General features: G+C 39.3%; 1 protein-coding gene across 3 annotated transcripts in view; it reads left to right on the top strand.

Annotated features, from left to right (window-relative positions):
• Positions 1–17,777, top strand: part of Anapc1 (anaphase promoting complex subunit 1) — a 77,324-nt gene that overhangs the window by 50,077 nt on the left and 9,470 nt on the right. For all 3 annotated transcript variants that reach the window (NM_008569.2, XM_030248086.1, XM_011239333.3), the window contains 15 exons: positions 131–222; positions 2,558–2,692; positions 2,815–2,897; positions 3,915–3,993; positions 4,658–4,732; positions 7,026–7,102; positions 7,560–7,650; positions 7,760–7,813; positions 8,640–8,833; positions 10,123–10,209; positions 12,355–12,472; positions 13,375–13,452; positions 13,767–13,834; positions 14,819–14,957; positions 17,350–17,436. In NM_008569.2, coding sequence (NP_032595.2) covers positions 131–222; positions 2,558–2,692; positions 2,815–2,897; positions 3,915–3,993; positions 4,658–4,732; positions 7,026–7,102; positions 7,560–7,650; positions 7,760–7,813; positions 8,640–8,833; positions 10,123–10,209; positions 12,355–12,472; positions 13,375–13,452; positions 13,767–13,834; positions 14,819–14,957; positions 17,350–17,436 — 1,457 coding nt within the window. The remainder of the gene's footprint in view (positions 1–130; positions 223–2,557; positions 2,693–2,814; positions 2,898–3,914; positions 3,994–4,657; positions 4,733–7,025; positions 7,103–7,559; positions 7,651–7,759; positions 7,814–8,639; positions 8,834–10,122; positions 10,210–12,354; positions 12,473–13,374; positions 13,453–13,766; positions 13,835–14,818; positions 14,958–17,349; positions 17,437–17,777) is intronic.

Here is a 17,777-nt window from a genome sequence, read left to right as displayed (position 1 = left end):
CTGGGAAGTTGGATACCTTTTGAATTGTGTCTTTGAACAGCTCAAGCAACTGGAAAATGAACTCCCTAAAACTTACAAGTTGGGTTTATAATAAGTAGGCTAGCTTGACCTGTGTTTCTCTGTCTCACAGGGCGGCCCCCTGGTCCAGAAATGGAATACTGCACTGACAGAGAGTCGTACTCCTTAGCTGCTGGCCTGGCCCTGGGCATGGTTTGCTTGGGGGTGAGTAGTCTCTTCTCCTGCTTTTACACAGGACATCTTTGAATTGAAAGGCACAGCCTTGATACTCAGCTCTGGATGCTATCCTGTGACCTAACCCAGTGCCCAACCTTTCTTCTTTCTGGATTCCTTTTTCATTGTCTCTAGTTTGCCCTGGAGAAAAACTATAATGAAGAAGTGAGATTTTAAGATTAATTTTCCCTGTCTTAGATTTAAGTGCTCTCAGTTAAACTATGATAACTATTTTTATTTTTATTTTATGTGTATGAGTTTTTGCTTGCATGTATGTCTTTTCACCATGTATGTGTAGTGCCTGCAGAGGCCAGGTAATGTTATTGGATCCCCTGGAAGTAGGGTTATAGATACCCATCATGAGGGTGCTGGGTATTGAACCCATGTCCTCTGGAAGAACAGCTTGTGCTCTTTACCACTGAGCCATCTCTCTAGTCTGGAAATTTCTTTTTTTTTTTTTTTGGTTTTTCGAGACAGGGTTTCCCTGTATAGCCCTGGCTGTCCTGGAACTTACTTTGTAGACCAGGCTGGCCTCGAACTCAGAAATCCGCCTGCCTCTGCCTCCCAATAGAAATTTCTTGAAAAAGTTCAAGACATAAGATTAAGATGAAGAGTGATAAATCACCCTGGAAGCACTTGAGCTCGGTGGATAAGAATGTCTACTGTGGAAGCATGAGGCTTGAGCTTGGATTTCAGTACACACTGAGGAGGATAGAACAGGATCCCCAGCATCCGACTGTAGCTCCTGTGCACATAGATACACACAAGTAGCCACACATGTGTAGCACATGCACATACACCACACTCAAACACATATATTTACTCACAGACATACATTGATCACTCTCTTCTCTTTTTCTCTATACATACAAGATACAAGAATAGAGAAATATAGTGAAAATATATATGATTAGAAGCCTTAAGAATCTGTCATAATTGTAGAAATAGCCCTAATCATCTTTTGCTACTGTTATCACTGCATTCCAGAGTGTTGCCATAGCAGATCTTGCTTTGTGAAAGGATGCAATGTCTGGTTGACTCATCTTTATCTCCATCCAAGAGAGTCTTCAAAACTACCAAAAACATCATCTCATGTAATTACTGTTTTTTACTTGGAATATGACTTTTTTGAAAAACCACCAAGGCAGTATTCTAGTCAAGCTAAATGATATTCAAAATGTTGTGTGAAGCATGTTGCTTCTTATGTGCTTTCTGAAAATCTGTCATTGTTGGCTATGTGTTTTCTCCTTACATCTGACATATGAGCTAAAGAGGCAGGCGGTACTGTGTAAAAAGCATCACGCTGTGGATTGAGACTGGAATTTTGGTTCTGACTTGTGATAAACCCTATCATTTAACTACATTAGTGTTTATCTGTTGGCTAAGCAGCCCGATGGCTGTTGAGTGGAACTGCTGTGTTTGATATACAACCTTGCCATTTAGTAGCTAGGTAACCTTGGGCTGTGTTAAATTGTACCTCGCTTTCTGCATAATAAATGAGATTCTTACTAGTAGCTACTCAGTAGTGTCCTAGTTTTGTTCTGTTGTAGTGATAAAACACTCTGACCAAAAACACCTTAGGGAGGATGGGGTTTACTGCTGCTTACCCATCCATGCTGGGCAGGAGCTCAAGTCAGGAACCAGAAGCAAAAACCATGGAGGAGTGCTGCTTGTTGGCTTACTGTCTGGCTTGCCCACAGGCTCATGCTGAGCTAGTGTTGTTTTATAACCCAGGACCACTTACCTAGGGATGGTGCCACCCACAGTGGGCTGGAGCCTCCTACATCAATTCATAATCAAGGTCATAGGCACCCCCAGACATGTCCACAGGCCACTCTCACCTAGACAATTCCTCAGTTGAGACTTTTCTTTCAGGTGACTTTAGGCTGTAACAAGTAAAACTGAGAAGGACAAATAGGGCTTCTGAGTTGAGTGAATTCATTTTAAATACGGTATTGAGTAAGTATTCAATAAGTTATTGTGGTTGCTTGAGGAGATCACTGGTGCAGTAATGAAAGTACTCGGGTGTTCACAGTTCAGGTTTTGAATATGTACTTGATATTTTCTTTTACTCTTAGTCTAATTACGTCTTTTGATTTTTTTCATATATTTTATGAAACAAAAGTATATAGATCTAAAAATACATTATAATTTTATGAGAATTAATAGCTTGGCATTAATTAATGTGTATGTTTATTGAAATTGGAAGAAACATCAAAATTAAAATAGGCTCTTCTGAATTGTGTCCCTTTGTTTATCATGAGTGTGTATTCCTGACTTCCTCCTGTTAAGGCTTATTTTCATCTCAGTTATTTAATTTTTCCAGCATGGCAGCAATTTGATTGGCATGTCTGATCTCAATGTGCCTGAGCAGCTGTATCAGTACATGGTTGGAGGCCATAGGCGATTTCAAACTGGAATGCACAGGGAGAAACATAAGTCTCCAAGTTATCAGATCAAAGTAAGTGAAGTCAGAGGAAAGGATCAGAGCCACAGGCTGAGATGTCAGCTGCACAGCAGTGGCTTTGCTACCAACAGCGATAAGTGTGCTGGAGCTCTTACATGAGTAACTTTCCTCCCCAGGAAGGAGACACCATAAACGTGGATGTGACTTGTCCCGGTGCTACTCTGGCGTTGGCTATGATCTACTTAAAAACCAATAACAGGTATTAGCACCCTCACCTGTCCTGCATGATACATGGCAGCCTTTTTGCCCTCAGCAGTACAATCTCCTCATTTGTACTAGAGCAGCCTGATGTCTGTTCTCTTGGGTAATGGGGCTGAGTAGACTTTGTGTAGCACTGTTTTCTTTGGGAATGGTGTGCGTCAGGAATCCTGTCTCAGTGTCTTCAGGGTATTGGTCCCAGAACTGTACAGACACTAGAACCCACAAATGTTCAGGCCTGTCACATAAATACATGAGATGTACATGTAATTTATTCACTTCATCTTGCTACTTTAAATCTATAGATTAATTATAATATGAAATATGCTTGTATTTACCATATAAATGGTTGTTAATGCTGTATTGTATAGAGAAACATGATTCAAAAATCAAAAGACCATCTGTGTTTAATTTAAATGTCAGTTTTTCTCCCCTCTGGTATTTTCAAGTGGATGTGGAAGAAAAGGTTATAGAGGGCAAGCCCAAAGAACGGCCTACTTCCTTTCAGTAATTTTGCATATCCTTGTGAGTACTGTTCAGCCAGGAATACTTAGCATTATTTTGTACTTGGTTACCATTAATAAAAATGGTTTCTGCTTTGTTTAGAAGCTTTTCTAGTGATTAAACCTTCTATATTCCCAATCTGTCCTGAGTTATGTCCTCAGATCACCTTAATACTTTTAATTTGAAAAATATTCTGAGACATGAAATTCTCCAGTGTTCTCAATTCTTACATTTGGGAAAATTCTATGCAGAATTAACAAAGTGGCAAAAGATATTATTAATCTATTTGGATGAATGTATGTCAGCTGATATTGGAGATATTTCAACGAACAAGGCAAACTAAACAGACCTTCATGGAACTTATTTATATAGTAAGACATAAAAACATAAATATTACATAAGCATTTGTGAAACATTATGAAAAAGCTAGACCTTTGTTGGAGGAGAGAGATGATTTGATGTCTTGATATTTGAATACCTGACCTCTTCCTTGACTGGTGTCCTCTGCCAACAGGTCCATTGCTGATTGGCTGCGTGCTCCTGATACCATGTATTTGCTAGACTTTGTGAAACCAGAATTCCTTTTGCTTAGGGTATGGTACTTTGTCATTTTCGTTTTTCTTGACATGAGGGGAGCACTGTATGTGATCCTCAAGTTTAGCTGCAAATCTAAATGCCTTTCCACGAAAGGGTTTACTTTAGCCTGTCATGTTTTTCTGATTAGCAATGTTCTTTTGAAGTTTCCCAAAAAGAACTTAGAAGGGCTAGGAAAGGTGGCCACTGTGATAGATAATAATGACATTTGTAATGACATTTCTTATATTATTATTATTAAAAACCCACTAAAAGGCAGCATGTGACCAGGATCTTGTTATTTTTAGTATCCTTGGGGATGTAGTAGTACTGTTATGGTTGTAGTTAGAATAACCATTTAGTACTGTGTAAAATTGTTCTGTATTTCTTTTATGTTTGAACTTAGCAAGCTTTTAGATTGACATGTATGCTGAGCTGTGGCTCTTTCCTTTGTGATTTTTCTTTCACAGTATAAGAAGGCCTTCTCCAAACCCTCAATACTTGGATCGTGATGAACTAAATTTTTCTTTAAGATCTAAGTCTTTATTTTGATATATTTAGTTGATAGTCTGTGTTTTAAAGTAGTTGTTAGTTGGGAACGAATTCTTAGTTTGTTTACTGTTACAGTTATTGGGAAATACATGAGCTTTGCCTGATTAATTTTGTCTGTAATTCATTTTTAAGACACTTGCTCGGTGCTTGATTTTGTGGGATGATATCTTACCAAATTCCAAGTGGGTTGACAGCAATGTTCCTCAGGTAAGTACAGACAATAAATACTGTAGCATTAATAACATAAATTGTGATTTCTTGCGATATTTTCCAAAGTGCTATAGAATATTTTTTCCTGTGGAATCAGTTGTTTACCCTTAGGTATCTTCTTTTTCATGATTTGTTTTTTGATCATTTTTAAGCATGTGTGTTTAAATGTGGATGCTGGTGCGTAAGGAAGCATCAGATCCCCTGGAGTTGGAGTTATGTGCAGTTGTGAGCTGCCTATAAGAGGTGCTATGACTTGAACTCAAGTCCTGGAAGAGCAGTGCTTACTTGTAACTGCTGAGCAATCTTCCTGCTCATCTTTAGGGGGATCTTTTGACAAGACAGAGGAACTTTAATTTTACGAGTTTATACTAAAGGTCAAAGAGATGACACAGCAGCTAAAGTACTTGCCTTGGAAGCAAGAAAACCACAGCTAAAATGTCCAGGTCTTCCCTCAGGCTGGCACTGCTTTGTAGGGGTGGTCATGGCTGAGGTGGCCTGGTCCTGCAAGTGCTCACACTTCCCAGGCTCCTTCTGAGCCCCTCCTGGCTATCGGATAGACTGATGTGGTGGAGTGGATAGTGCTAGAATTTTCTTCACTAAGCTTACACTGCGTATGCTCTACTTGTGTGGTTGTGCTTTCTGAAATGCTAGGGTCCTCAAGTCCCATATAAACTATGGTGGAAGAAGGTAGAGATGGGATCCCCTGCACAAGCTGGCTGACAAGACAAGATATATTGTTTGATTAAGAGATCCTATTTTAATGAATAAGGCAGAAGGACCAAGGGAGGTTCCTGACCTTAGTCTCAGGCCTCTGTGCCTGTAGGACTCAAAGTTGGCTCGAGACACCCCAAGACCGTGCTCTTAGGACAAATGAGATTTATTTGTCCCAGAGGGACAAAGGGCAGGGAATAAGAGACAGAGGGGAGATGAAGGAGCAGGAGAAGGGAGAGAGGTAAAGGGTATTTGTTCCAGAGAGACAAAGGACTGTCTCTGAATAGAAAGGATACAGACAGGAGACAAATGTGGCCTGTAGGCAAAGGTCAGTTTATAAAGATAAAAGGGAAAATGCCATGTTAGGATGAGTTGGTTAATTTTTACTGATGCATTTACTTTAATGAAGTCACCTGCAGTACATATCTTCTATGTGAACCCTCTGCTCAGTATGGTGTGTGCTATCACTGAGAGTATTAACAGTCCATCTTTAGGTTTATTCTGTCATGCGAATGTGCCAGTTTCTTTTCTGTTGTCTTTGTTGGGCACCTGGGCAGCTTCAGCTTCTGCCTGTAATGGATTAGGCCCCTGTGAAGATTTGCAACAAGTCGTATATATTTGCTGAAGTTTAACACATTATGCTACATGGGCAAAACCATCCAGATTGCAAGGGTGGGAGCAACCCCGAAGCAGGCTCTTAAGACCTGGCTGGTTTAATACTTGGAATCCTCCTGTTTCTACCTCCTGAGTGCTGGGCTCACAAGCACACACCACACTTTTCTTATTTCTTGTACACCTCTCAACTGCTTCAAGTGATTCTGTTTTGATTTCACCTGTTTTTATTTTTATAACTTACGGAGACCATAGGAAAATGACAAGGGACAGATTCTAGAGAGCTTTTCTTCCCTGCTATTTACAATTCATATTCTTAGTGATGCTTTTTTCAGTTGATGATCAGTGTGGTGTTGTGACTGTGGCTGTATAGGGATAACTATAGCTAACACAAAAGACTTCTGTATACAGCATGCTAATTCTAAGAGCTGTTGGTGGATAAACTTCATATATTTATTTATAGATAAGTCACAGAGCTGTCAGGCAACTTGTATGTGGCCTTAAAGTTGGGCTTTGAAGCCAGGACTTTAAGCTTCAGGGTACATGCTCTAATTAAGATCCAAAGGAGGCCCAGCAAGGTGGCTCAGGGAGTTGGTGAAGTCTCTTGCTGCCAAGCTTGGTGGACCTGAGTTTAATCCCAGAATTGCCTGTATGATAGAGAGAAACAGAGTTACAGGAAGTTCTCTGAACATGCACTCCCCCCAACACATACAACAAACAAATAAGCAAATAAATAAAAAAATGATTCAATGGAAGTGTCTACTGTCAAAACTGAAATTACCTGTTACCATATGATGTTATAGATAAGTTATAGTACATATGGATGTTACAGTCAGTTTATTCATGTATATATAAATCACTAACATTGGGGTTTATTTTCTTTAAATACAGCCGTGACAGGTAGTTCATGGCATATTTGTAGCTAGAACAGTGGTGTTCAGACATTATTGCTTTTCTGTCTTGACAGATTATAAGAGAAAATAGTATCTCTCTGAGTGAAATTGAATTGCCTTGTTCAGAGGACTTGAATTTGGAAACCTTGTCGTAAGTAATGTAATGTAATGTAATGTAATGTAATGTAATGTAGTGTGTAGTGTGTGTGTGTGTGTGTGTGTGTGTGTGTGTGTGTAACTATGTTAGCACCTGTCAGATCAGTTTACTTACATAGGAGAACCAGTGCTTGATTTGAGTAATTTGAGATCCTGTCTCAAAAAAAAAAAAAAAAAAAAGAAAAGAAAGAAAGCAAAGAAAAGAAAAATTTAATTGTATTCTCTCTTTTTTCATTCTTTCCTTGGTGAGGAACACTTTAAAGGTGTCCTTCCTTGTAGTATATGAAGAATGTCATGTAAGAGGCAGGCTACATCAGGGAGGGTTACATGGTCTTCTGCAGAAACCCACAGAGATCTGCTGATTGGATAGAGACCTTCTTCACCATTCTCAGAAGGCTGGAAACTTTTTAAAGGACAATAACAACATTGTGTTTCTTGTCATTTGTTTTCAGGCAAGCACACGTCTACATCATTGCAGGAGCCTGCTTGTCTCTAGGGTTTCGATTTGCTGGCTCAGAAAACTTATCAGCATTTAGCTGTCTGGTGAGGACTGTCTTGGCTCATGCTGCTGTGCTGTGAGTTGTCCTTCTGTCGTACAACCCAAACCTTAAGATGCCACTTTTAACTTTCAATTTTTCTTTTCCTTTTCCAGCATAAATTTGCAAAAGATTTTATGAATTATTTATCTGCACCCAATGCTTCTGTAGTAAGTCTTTTTTTTTCTTTCCCCTATTTGGGAATAAAGTAAACAAAGAACATTTATAGATAAACCAGAAACTCGGAGGTTATCAAATACGTTTGCTGTTTGAATTTAAAGCAAGGTTTGAAGCACTGTTCTCTTTGTGCTTTGGTTTTAAGGTAGTCAGGTGAGACTATGGTTACCCTTGAGATCATGATTAGCCTGAAAGGATGTGTGTATTTCTAATTCTTGTGACGAGAATAAATGAAGTATATAATATTTGTGGATTGTCATATTCCTATTCCTTCATGTTACTGAATGCCAGAATGTCCTTTAAAAAAACCAAACACCTAGTGAGTATACAGTCATTCTATAGACATTACTTCTCTTATAACAAGGAGACTCCAAGATTTATATCCTGGTTAGTGGCATAGACCTATGCAGTAGTTTTTATAATGTGAAAGAAAATTAGAAATATCAAAATGCCCAAGTATTTAAGTTATGGCATGTCCATATGCTCTTATATATTGGATGTAGCAAGATCATGCTGTATAAGGCTTTTTGTGTTTGAAAATTGCTTATAAGTTATTAAAAGGGTTAACATGTATAGTAGTGTCTGATTTTCATCTATGAATATATATATGTATATACAGAAGAATTTCTGAGTGTGATGTCTATAGGAATAATATCAGTTTTCAGTAGGTGGTGGGTTGTATATGTTAGATTGCTCCATAGTGTTCTTTTTTTTTTTAAGATTTAGTTTGAAAATTACAAACATTTGTAATCTTCCAAGTTCAGATATTTTTGGTAATGAAGAAAGTTGTAACACTAGGTAATGTTTTTGTGTCACCAGACAGGGCCCTATAACCTCGAAACCTGCCTGAGTGTGGTCCTGCTGTCTCTTGCCATGGTGATGGCTGGCTCTGGGAACCTGAAGGTGTTGCAGCTCTGTCGCTTTCTGCACATGAAGACTGGTGGAGAGATGAACTATGGCTTCCACTTGGCCCACCACATGGCCCTGGGCCTTCTCTTTTTGGGAGGAGGAAGGTGATGAGTGTTTTTGTTCTGTTTGTCCTTTAATAAAAGAGTTCATGAGGGAGAGCTATATATGTTATCTGTTTGTTCACTTTGAAAACTACGTGTTTCTCTTGTTGGCTTTTTTCATACAAATGTTGGAATTTGTCATTTTTCATAGTAAATAACTGGATAGAACATTAATTAGAACTGTATTGATGGCACCTGCAGCAGAGGATTGAAGTCCCTTGCCATGTTGTCTTCAGCTATTGCTATACTTATGTGGTGCCTTGTGTGGTAGAGATTATGAGCAAGATGGGTATTTCTTAATATAGTTTGTGGCAGTTGCTTCTTTTTATTAATTTGGAATTATGAATACTTAAAGGTTGGGGCTGTAGCTAAATCATAAAGCATTTGCCTATCATGGACAGGGCCCAACCTGTGAATTCTTGGTGCACCAATAAAAATTAAAAGAGCCAACAAGGATGGGTAAAGAAATGTTAGCTGTAAGAATTCTTTAGTATTTTGTGACTTTTTGAATTATTTTCTTTCAATTAAGTACCTGCATTTAATGAACGCTCATAGTCACATTTTTGTCACTACACATGGTGTGACTCCTTGCTTCTCTTTAAGATTGAATCACTTTTCTTTAACTGAGCTTCTGCCTTTATTTTTTTTAATATTGTATTTTTAATTATATGTTTGTGTGTGTGTATATGTTTGTCTTTGTTAGGGTTTATGCAAATGAGTACTGGTGCCTGTTTGATCCCCTGGAGCTTGGGTTACACCCAGTTGTGAGCTACCCAACAAACTGGCGGAGAGCCAAACCTGGGTCCTTTGGAAGAGCAGCTCAAACTCTTAAGCAATGAGCCATCTCTCCAGTCACTGGCACTGCATTTTAGTAGTTGTTTTATTTTTACATTGTCATATGTTTTCTATAATATTGATATTTATAACATCCTGCAATGTTGGGTTTATCCCCAAGTTTCTAATGTTAATATATGAATATTCATCTTTGAATTTTGATTTATCAAGTAATAAAATACTTCATTGTCCTCCCTCTGTACTATTTTAGGGTAAACCTTGCTTATTCCTGGGTTGTTTTAACATTTGTAGAATGGCTTCTGCTTTGAATAGTAGTCAATCTGGAAGTGATGTAAGGACTAACTGTGAAGAGATGTGTTCCCCACCAAGAATATTTTGCTTATCATGGCATCTTACCAGTGTACCTTGTTATAGAACCCCACTCTTCCACCCCAAGCATGCCTTGAAGATATGTCCAGGAAACTAACAGCGTCTCTCCCACTGAATTTGCTCTGCAGGTACTCTTTGAGCACATCCAACTCATCCATTGCTGCCCTTCTCTGCGCCCTTTACCCACATTTCCCAGCCCACAGCACTGACAACCGGTGAGTCTCATGCATTGCTAAGCCTGTTTCCTGAGGTCTGCTTTACTTTCATGGACTATTGCTTTGATTTTGTACTTAGCTCCATAGCTAAATCTTTTAAATGTATCTTTCAAAGTATTAGACTAGAAGAAAATTCTGGATGTTTGATGCCTGATCATTCTCACATCGGTCAAGCTGTTGTAAATCCAGGTGTAAGCCAGATAGAGTTATCTTTAGGTATAAATTAACCATACAAACTTTAGGGAAGTATAAAAAAACATACCTTTTTTCTGTTACAGTTATTTAATTCCAAGAAAAAAACTTAATCTCAATTAGTGACCATGTGAGTTCTTTCTTTTACACAATTACTGTGAGGTTTTGTGTAAATGACATCAAAGAGGAACAAAAATAGAGACCTATAAAAAGTAAAACAAACAATTTAGAAGTAGCAGGAAGCAACAGTTTGAAGTTATATAACGTGAGCATTGTAGAGCACAGAGTGACTAACATCTCCTTTTCTAGGGCAGTGTCCAGAATGAGGGACTTTTCTTGTGTATCAGGAAAGGGAAGAAAATAGTTCCTGATAAATGACATTGTAGGAGGCCAGCACTGTACTTACTCCAATCAGTTGTCTGTCCAAAAGTCAGCAGCATTCTTTGTCTAAATGAGTAGTAAAATGTCAGGAGCCCTTAAAGCCATGCATGACTTTGCTCTCTAGTATCAAGTATAACGGATGACAAGAAATGCCTGCTCTGCAAAAGTGTCTGATGTGAAATCCAACCTCTGTCAAGTGGGGCCCAGAACATTGTTAATTTCCTCCAGCTCTGACCTGCGGCCTCCATCCTTTCATTTAGAATGTTTCAGTGAGTTGTTAGAGTCAGTTACGGTCATTGCAGGGGAGTGTTGGATATGTGATGAGTTGAATTTCTCCCTTCTATCCTCCCTCCCTCCTTTTCTCCCTATCTTTCTCCCTCTCTTCCTTCCTTCATTCCCAAGGTTTTAATGTGTATTCAAAGTTTGCATGGAACTAGTATGTGACATAGGCTGCGTTTGAACCTGTGATCTACTTCAACCTCCCAAGTGTTGAGATTATAGGCACATGCTGCTATATGCAATTTGGTGATAATTATACAGAACCTTTATGTAGGTTTGAGAGTGTAGTATAGTGGCAGAGTGCCTGCTTAGCACATGAAAGGCCCAGTATTCAGTGCCCAGGATCTACTTGTCCTCTCTTTCCTGGCACTGGAGGAGTTATAGGTCTTTGGTTCTGGGGATCCAAACTCAAGTCTTCATACTTAAACCATGTACATTTTACCACCCCACTGAGTCATCTCCTCAGCCCTGTTTTTTTGTTTTGTTTTGTTTTTTTTTTTAAATTGTAATCTCATTTCATTACTTTTTAATGGGATCTAAAACTTACCTAAATTTAAAAATTTAGTTAAAAATTTTAATATGAAGACTCAAAAGCAAATATACACACATTGGCAGTCTCGCCCATCAGTGTTCTACTAGGTGTTTCAGTTGTTTGTGTACATAGAGAGCATTGTTCTCTGAAGAGAACCAGCTGGCGTCCTTTCTTCCCTACTAACCCTGAGGAAAGTACAGCAGCTACAGCATATTCCGGGAAGGGGCCGGGAGGTGTCTTGTGTGAGCGCCGAGGACGGGTGACTAGGACTGTTGCTTTACAGCCGTGCTTAGGCCATCATTAGTAAATACTTTCCATGAGGACAGTTGTTACTTTCTTGAGAAATTTTTTACCTGTGAACTCAGATAATTCTTGGATCAAAGATTACAGAAGTAGTTTCTTAGGATTTCTCAGTACCCTTTAGTGTCTGCAAATGGTTCAGTAGAGAAAGGTGCTTGCCTACCAGCCTGATGGCCTGAGTTTAATCCCTAATACCCACAATGTGGAAGGAGATAATGAATTCCTTAAAAGCTGTCCTGTGACCTCTGCATACATGTATCACATGCATACACACACTAAACAATATAATAAAAAATTTTAACTAGAATTTCTCTGTACTTTTAATTGAATTTGTCATCTTCATTTCAGATTCTGCTTAGGAAAATATTTACCACCCCATCTTTGTGTAGCCTGTGAGCAGTGGCGGTTGTCAGGCTCCTTCATGTCACTGGTCTCTTCACTTCTCTGGTTTTTGTGCACAGGTATCATCTCCAGGCCCTTCGGCACCTCTATGTGCTAGCTGCAGAACCAAGGCTCCTGGTACCTGTGGATGTGGATACAAACACACCCTGCTATGCCCTTATAGAAGTTACTTACAAGGTAACTAACTTTCCCTGTCATCTTTGCAGGTCAGATTATTTTAAAAGCATTTTAGCAAAAGGTGACGACACTAAGTTGAACAGTCATAAAACCCTAAGTTTCCTAAGTTGCTGCTCATTGCCAGAGCGGCTCACTCTCGTATTTTTGTGTAATTTTTGGCATTATCAGCTGTTCCTTTGTCCCTAGAGCTGATCATTGGAAAGTGTTCCTGGTAACTTTATGTGGCTAATTGTAGTGGTCTACAAAGTGAGTTTGGTTTATAATGATTCTTAAAGTTTGAGTTTATTGAACATTCAAAATTCGCAAATTTTGTATTTGTGTATCCTAAATTTGTTTATCTTTCACTGGGATTCATACATAGATTATAAATCATGTAGTCTGCACCACATTAATAAATACTTATGTTTATCAAAATGTGCTACACTTTGAGATATGAAAGTGCGATGACGATGTCATTCCTGAAGGAAATGAGTGGCTAGGCGTGAGGGCAGTGCTGGTAGTGTGAGACTTAGAGGGCTATATGGAGAACTCTTATCTAGCTGAAGAGTTTTGGGCAACTGTCACAGAGCAAACTAGGCTGACAAATGGGGCTTGGGTATGAACCCATGCTGTAGAAGCACAGCCCGTCAGCGTTGCTGCTCAGTGAAGGGTAAGCCACCAAGGTGTGGAGGGTGATGAATGCTCTGTAATAGAATGTGGGCTTGAGTATTAGGGATTAGCTGCAGCTCAGCTCTAGAATACTTGCCTGGCATGCACCAGGCCTTGGACTCAGTGTAGCTTGGACTGCTAAGCAAAGACTGCTTGAGGAGTTGTATTGTTTCATAATTACATGCAGACCGTGAGCAAGGGGAGACACAGAGTGACCATTTGGCCCATGCTGGCTCTGTTTTACCTTTGTAAAGGGCACTCAGTGGTATGAACAGACCAAAGAAGAACTGATGGCTCCAACCCTTCTTCCAGAACTTCATCTTTTAAAGCAGGTAAGTTGGTGTGGCTTTGGAGGTTTACCCAGGGCGCATATTGAGACAGAATTGCATATCTGTAAAGGTCTTCCCATTTAAGAAAAAAGAACTACAGGAGGAATATTCATGAAGGGCAGAAGAAGTCTTATGTTAGAGGTTTTTATTGATAGTCCGTGTCCTTTCAAACATGGTTCGAATGCCTTTTGGATGGTTCACAAGCAATTGGATCTCGTTAACTTATAGGTGGCTCATTGCAGTGAGTCACTATTCCCTCAAAGAATTGTGCTCAGTTTGCCAGCTTTGAGTTACGATGTTTACAATTGTCCCTGCAGATGAAAGTTAAAGGGCCAAGATACTGGGAACTGCTCATAGATTTAAGCAAGGGAGAACAGCACTTGAGGTAAGTATGCTGAGTTCACACTTAGCCTTTCCAGCAGGGCAGAGACGTCTACAGGGAGGTGGGTTCTGGAGCGCTGTCTGGGTGGTGTTATTACTCTCTGGTCTCATGCATGACAGCACGCATGGTATGTTGAACAATGTGGTCTGTATCTTAGAAGTGGGATTTGTTTTAAAATGTAAACGTTTTATTTTGAAAGTCAAACGGTAAATGTTTACACAAGTTCATTGAGAAACTAAAACTGACTCAGATAGTAATGGGTACAGTAAGATTTAGTGTAAAGGGGACTGTTTATAGCATCTGATGTCTGTCAGACATCTCCTGTTGCTTCTTTGTACTGTTGTGTTGTTACAACTAACATAAGGCTATGGGAGGTTCCTTTCAGGTAGAATAAACTATATCCAAATAATTACTTAGCATGTAATTATTTATACATTAGAAAGTATGTAAATTGTTTAAATTTACAGAAAGTTTTGACAAGCATGTAAAAGTTTCATAGTCTGGTTCCAGTTATATCTTCTTTTCTTTTTTCCAATTTTTTATTAGATATTTTCTTCATTTACATTTCAAATGCTAGTTATATCTTCTTAGTGTCTAGTAGCTAATTTCTATTTAGTCTGTATTAGATTAATTAGCATTTCCTTTCTACTGCAGAACAGTTACTATATCTTTACTACTTTCAGTGTCGTAGACATAGTGCTAGGGACACGGGAGTCAGCAGTGTTAGGTAAGACCTGGAGAAACTCAGTCCTGAGCAGGTGGAATTCCTTCTCACTGAACGAGGTCATGAATCTGGACATCACAGAAAAGTGGGGGGGCATCCTACCCTCACTTATGTGCACTCAGTCATTTTGTGTAGAGTTAGTAATCCTGCCAGAGAATGGGGACAACTTTCTCCCCTGTAAAAGTGGCACTGGAAAACACCAAGTTCAGCAGAGAATTATTAATAATACCGCCCATAAAACCATCTTTTTTCCTTTCTTCCAGGTCTATTCTTTCGAAGGATGGAGTTTTATATGTAAAGCTCAGGGCAGGACAGCTCTCCTACAAAGAAGACCCAATGGGGTGGCAGAGTTTGTTGGCACAAACTGTTGCTAATAGGAACTCTGAAGCCCGGGCTTTCAAGGTAGTGTTGCGTTTCACTAGTGTCTTCTCTGATAGATTGTAAAGCTGAATGGACCGTGGTTTCTCTTGCTTTCTTATGTGACACCTACAATAAAATAGGGATGGCGCTGGACGGTAGTGGCACACGCCTTTAATCCCAGTACTTGGGAGGCAGAGGCAGACAGATTTCTGAGTTCGAGGCCTGCCTGGTCTACAAAGTGAGTTCCAAGACAGCCAGGGCTATACAGAGAAACCCTATCTCGAAAAAACAAAACAAAAAACCAAAACAAAATAAAAAAATAGGGATGGCATGCTAGTATTCTGTGTAAGACTTGTGTTTAGCACCACCTATAAAAAACCACCACACTACAAGCAAGATTTGGGTTATTTTACTTAACTAGTCCCTCAAAGAGAGAAAGAATTTGTAATTTAGCACTAGTGTTTCAGTGTGTTGACCAGGTTGGCATCACCTCTTCTGGCTCCCCTTGGCTTTCTGTTTTGCAGTGTGGGAGATTGAACCCGGTACTTTATGTATGCCAGCATTAAATGTTCTATTACTCAGCAATAACCCAGGCCTGACCTCATAGTGTGTGATTTCCTTGTCTCAGACTCCTGAGTGCTGGGATTATAGGCAAACACCACCATGCTTGGCTGTACAACATTAGAGGGAAAACCCAGTTTTAAACCACATTTGTTTCTTTATAAAGGAAATGATGAGAACTTGAGTCTTGCTTTTTAGTTTACTATTTCCTAGTACTCAGCTACAGTACTGTTTAAAATGAAAAAAAAAAAACCAAACCAAACCAAAACAAAACAAAAACAAACCAGTTAAAGCATGAGTTAAAGCTCACTACTGTGCATATTCTGTGTTCTGGAATTCATTTCCGTCATTAAGAATGTGTTCTGTAATACATCTAGCTTTAAACTTAGGAATTTAATCTCAGTTTTAAGAGTTCAGGGCCAGATGTGTGTTGAGGAGCCTCTGAGTACCTGGGTCTCAGGCCATAAGCAAAGATGTGTTAGCTCAGCAGCCAAGGAACAGCCACAGATTCCCCGTTTTTTGTTTTTTGTTTTTTTGTTTGCTTGTTTGTTTTTTTTGTTTTTGTTTTTGTTTTTCGAGACAGGGTTTCTCTGTATAGCCCTGGCTGAACTGGAACTCACTCTGCAGACCAGGCTGGCCTCGAACTCAGAAATTCGCCTGCCTCTGCCTCCCCAGTGCTGGGATTAAAGGCGAGATTCCTGTTCTTTATTCCTGAGTAAGAAGGTAACAGTTCTGAATTGGTCAGTTGATGTTAACCCTTTCTCACGGTTATCAGGGTGTAAATGTATAAAAGTTCCAGACTTGATGTCAAGTGTGGATTGTTGCTGAAATATTTTGAAGATTTTTTTTTTTTTTTTTGGTTGTTGCTTTTATTTTTGGCTTAAGTTAGCACTATTTCTTCTAAAAATTAGAGCCTATATGAAAAGTGAATCCAATTTATAGGTAAGTTTGAGCTTAATTTTGAATATTGAAAGTATATAAAAATGAAAGGACAGCTTAGTGTCTTGCCTTCTGGGAGTTCAGAACTAAAATAGGAACCAAAACTGAAGTACTCCATTTTCAGTTTCGAATAGTAAGTGCTGTAATGAATGTTTTTCCTACTAAATTTTCTTATTGTAGTAAAATACACAGAAAATAAAATTAGTACCTTAGCTGTTTATAAATATGAAATGTTTTTAAATATGTAGCTATCACTAGAACAATTACAACTTGAAAACTTAAGCTGTCCCTCTTAACACTAATTCCTCAACTAGCTCCATGTAGCTGCCCACTTTGTCTTTTTGTCTGTGTGATTCCAGTTCCTCTAAGGACCTCATACATGAAGGAGCATAGTAATTGTCCTGTTTTGGAAGCTCGCTTGAGTGAGATTCCTCTTTCCTTACTCTCTTCTGTAGTATTTGGGGTTTTGTTGTTGTTGTTTGTTTGTTTCCTGAGACAGAGTTTCTCTGCATAGCCCTGGCTGTCCTGGAACTCACTCTGTAGACCAGGCTGGCCTTGAACTCAGAAATCCGCCTGCCTCTGTCTGAGTACTGGGATTAAAGGCGTGCGCCACCAGTGCCTGGCTAAGTATTTGTAGTTTTAAGCAGGCTTTTTAGTTAGACAGTGAGTGAGGAAGGAAAGCCTTTTGTGAGTAGAAAGAAGACATGTTTATTAATGACCTTTTGGTCAATCGACACTTCATATTATCTTTGCAAAAGCTTGTAACTTCCTAACAGAACAGGATGACAAAGATCTACCTTGTTTTGTCTTGTGGGACTGACCGTTGTGTGAAAGCAGTAGGTAGAGTTCTTATAACTGCAAGCCTCACGTTGTGAGCAGAAAGGGAAGTAATAGTTGGTTATCTCATTTAAAGTGGGCTTTGTTTTCTTTTTAGCCTGAAACAATTTCATCATTCACTTCTGATCCAGCACTTCTGTCATTTGCTGAATATTTCTGCAAGCCGACTGTGAGCATGGGTCCAGTAAGTATTATATTGTTCGCTGGGCACCAGGATAAGCCTTTGTTAGTTCTATCAATAGACAACCAAAGTCACCTGTACTGTTCATGTCTGCCTTTGAGATGGATGACACCCCTTACATGTGGTAGAGATTGCTGATAAAACCTGTGCCTTCGGTTGCCACATTTTCCTCTCCTGGGCCCCCTTGTGGATTTGACTCTGGGAGCTCTATTTACCTGGGTGTTGTTTACCCCTACATCTCTGTTGGTGTTATGCTGCCTTTCTGGATCCCACTCACAGCTGACTAAAGGCTCATCTCTGGTGTACTCGCAGGTTGTTTTTTGTTTTGTTTTCCCTAGATTGAT

The sequence above is a fragment of the Mus musculus genome, chromosome 2, assembly GCF_000001635.26.
Source record: "Mus musculus strain C57BL/6J chromosome 2, GRCm38.p6 C57BL/6J".
In the NCBI taxonomy this organism is placed as follows: domain Eukaryota; kingdom Metazoa; phylum Chordata; class Mammalia; order Rodentia; family Muridae; genus Mus; species Mus musculus.
The sequence above is the reverse complement of the archived record's forward strand: the minus strand, read 5'-3'. Positions and strand labels throughout refer to the sequence as shown.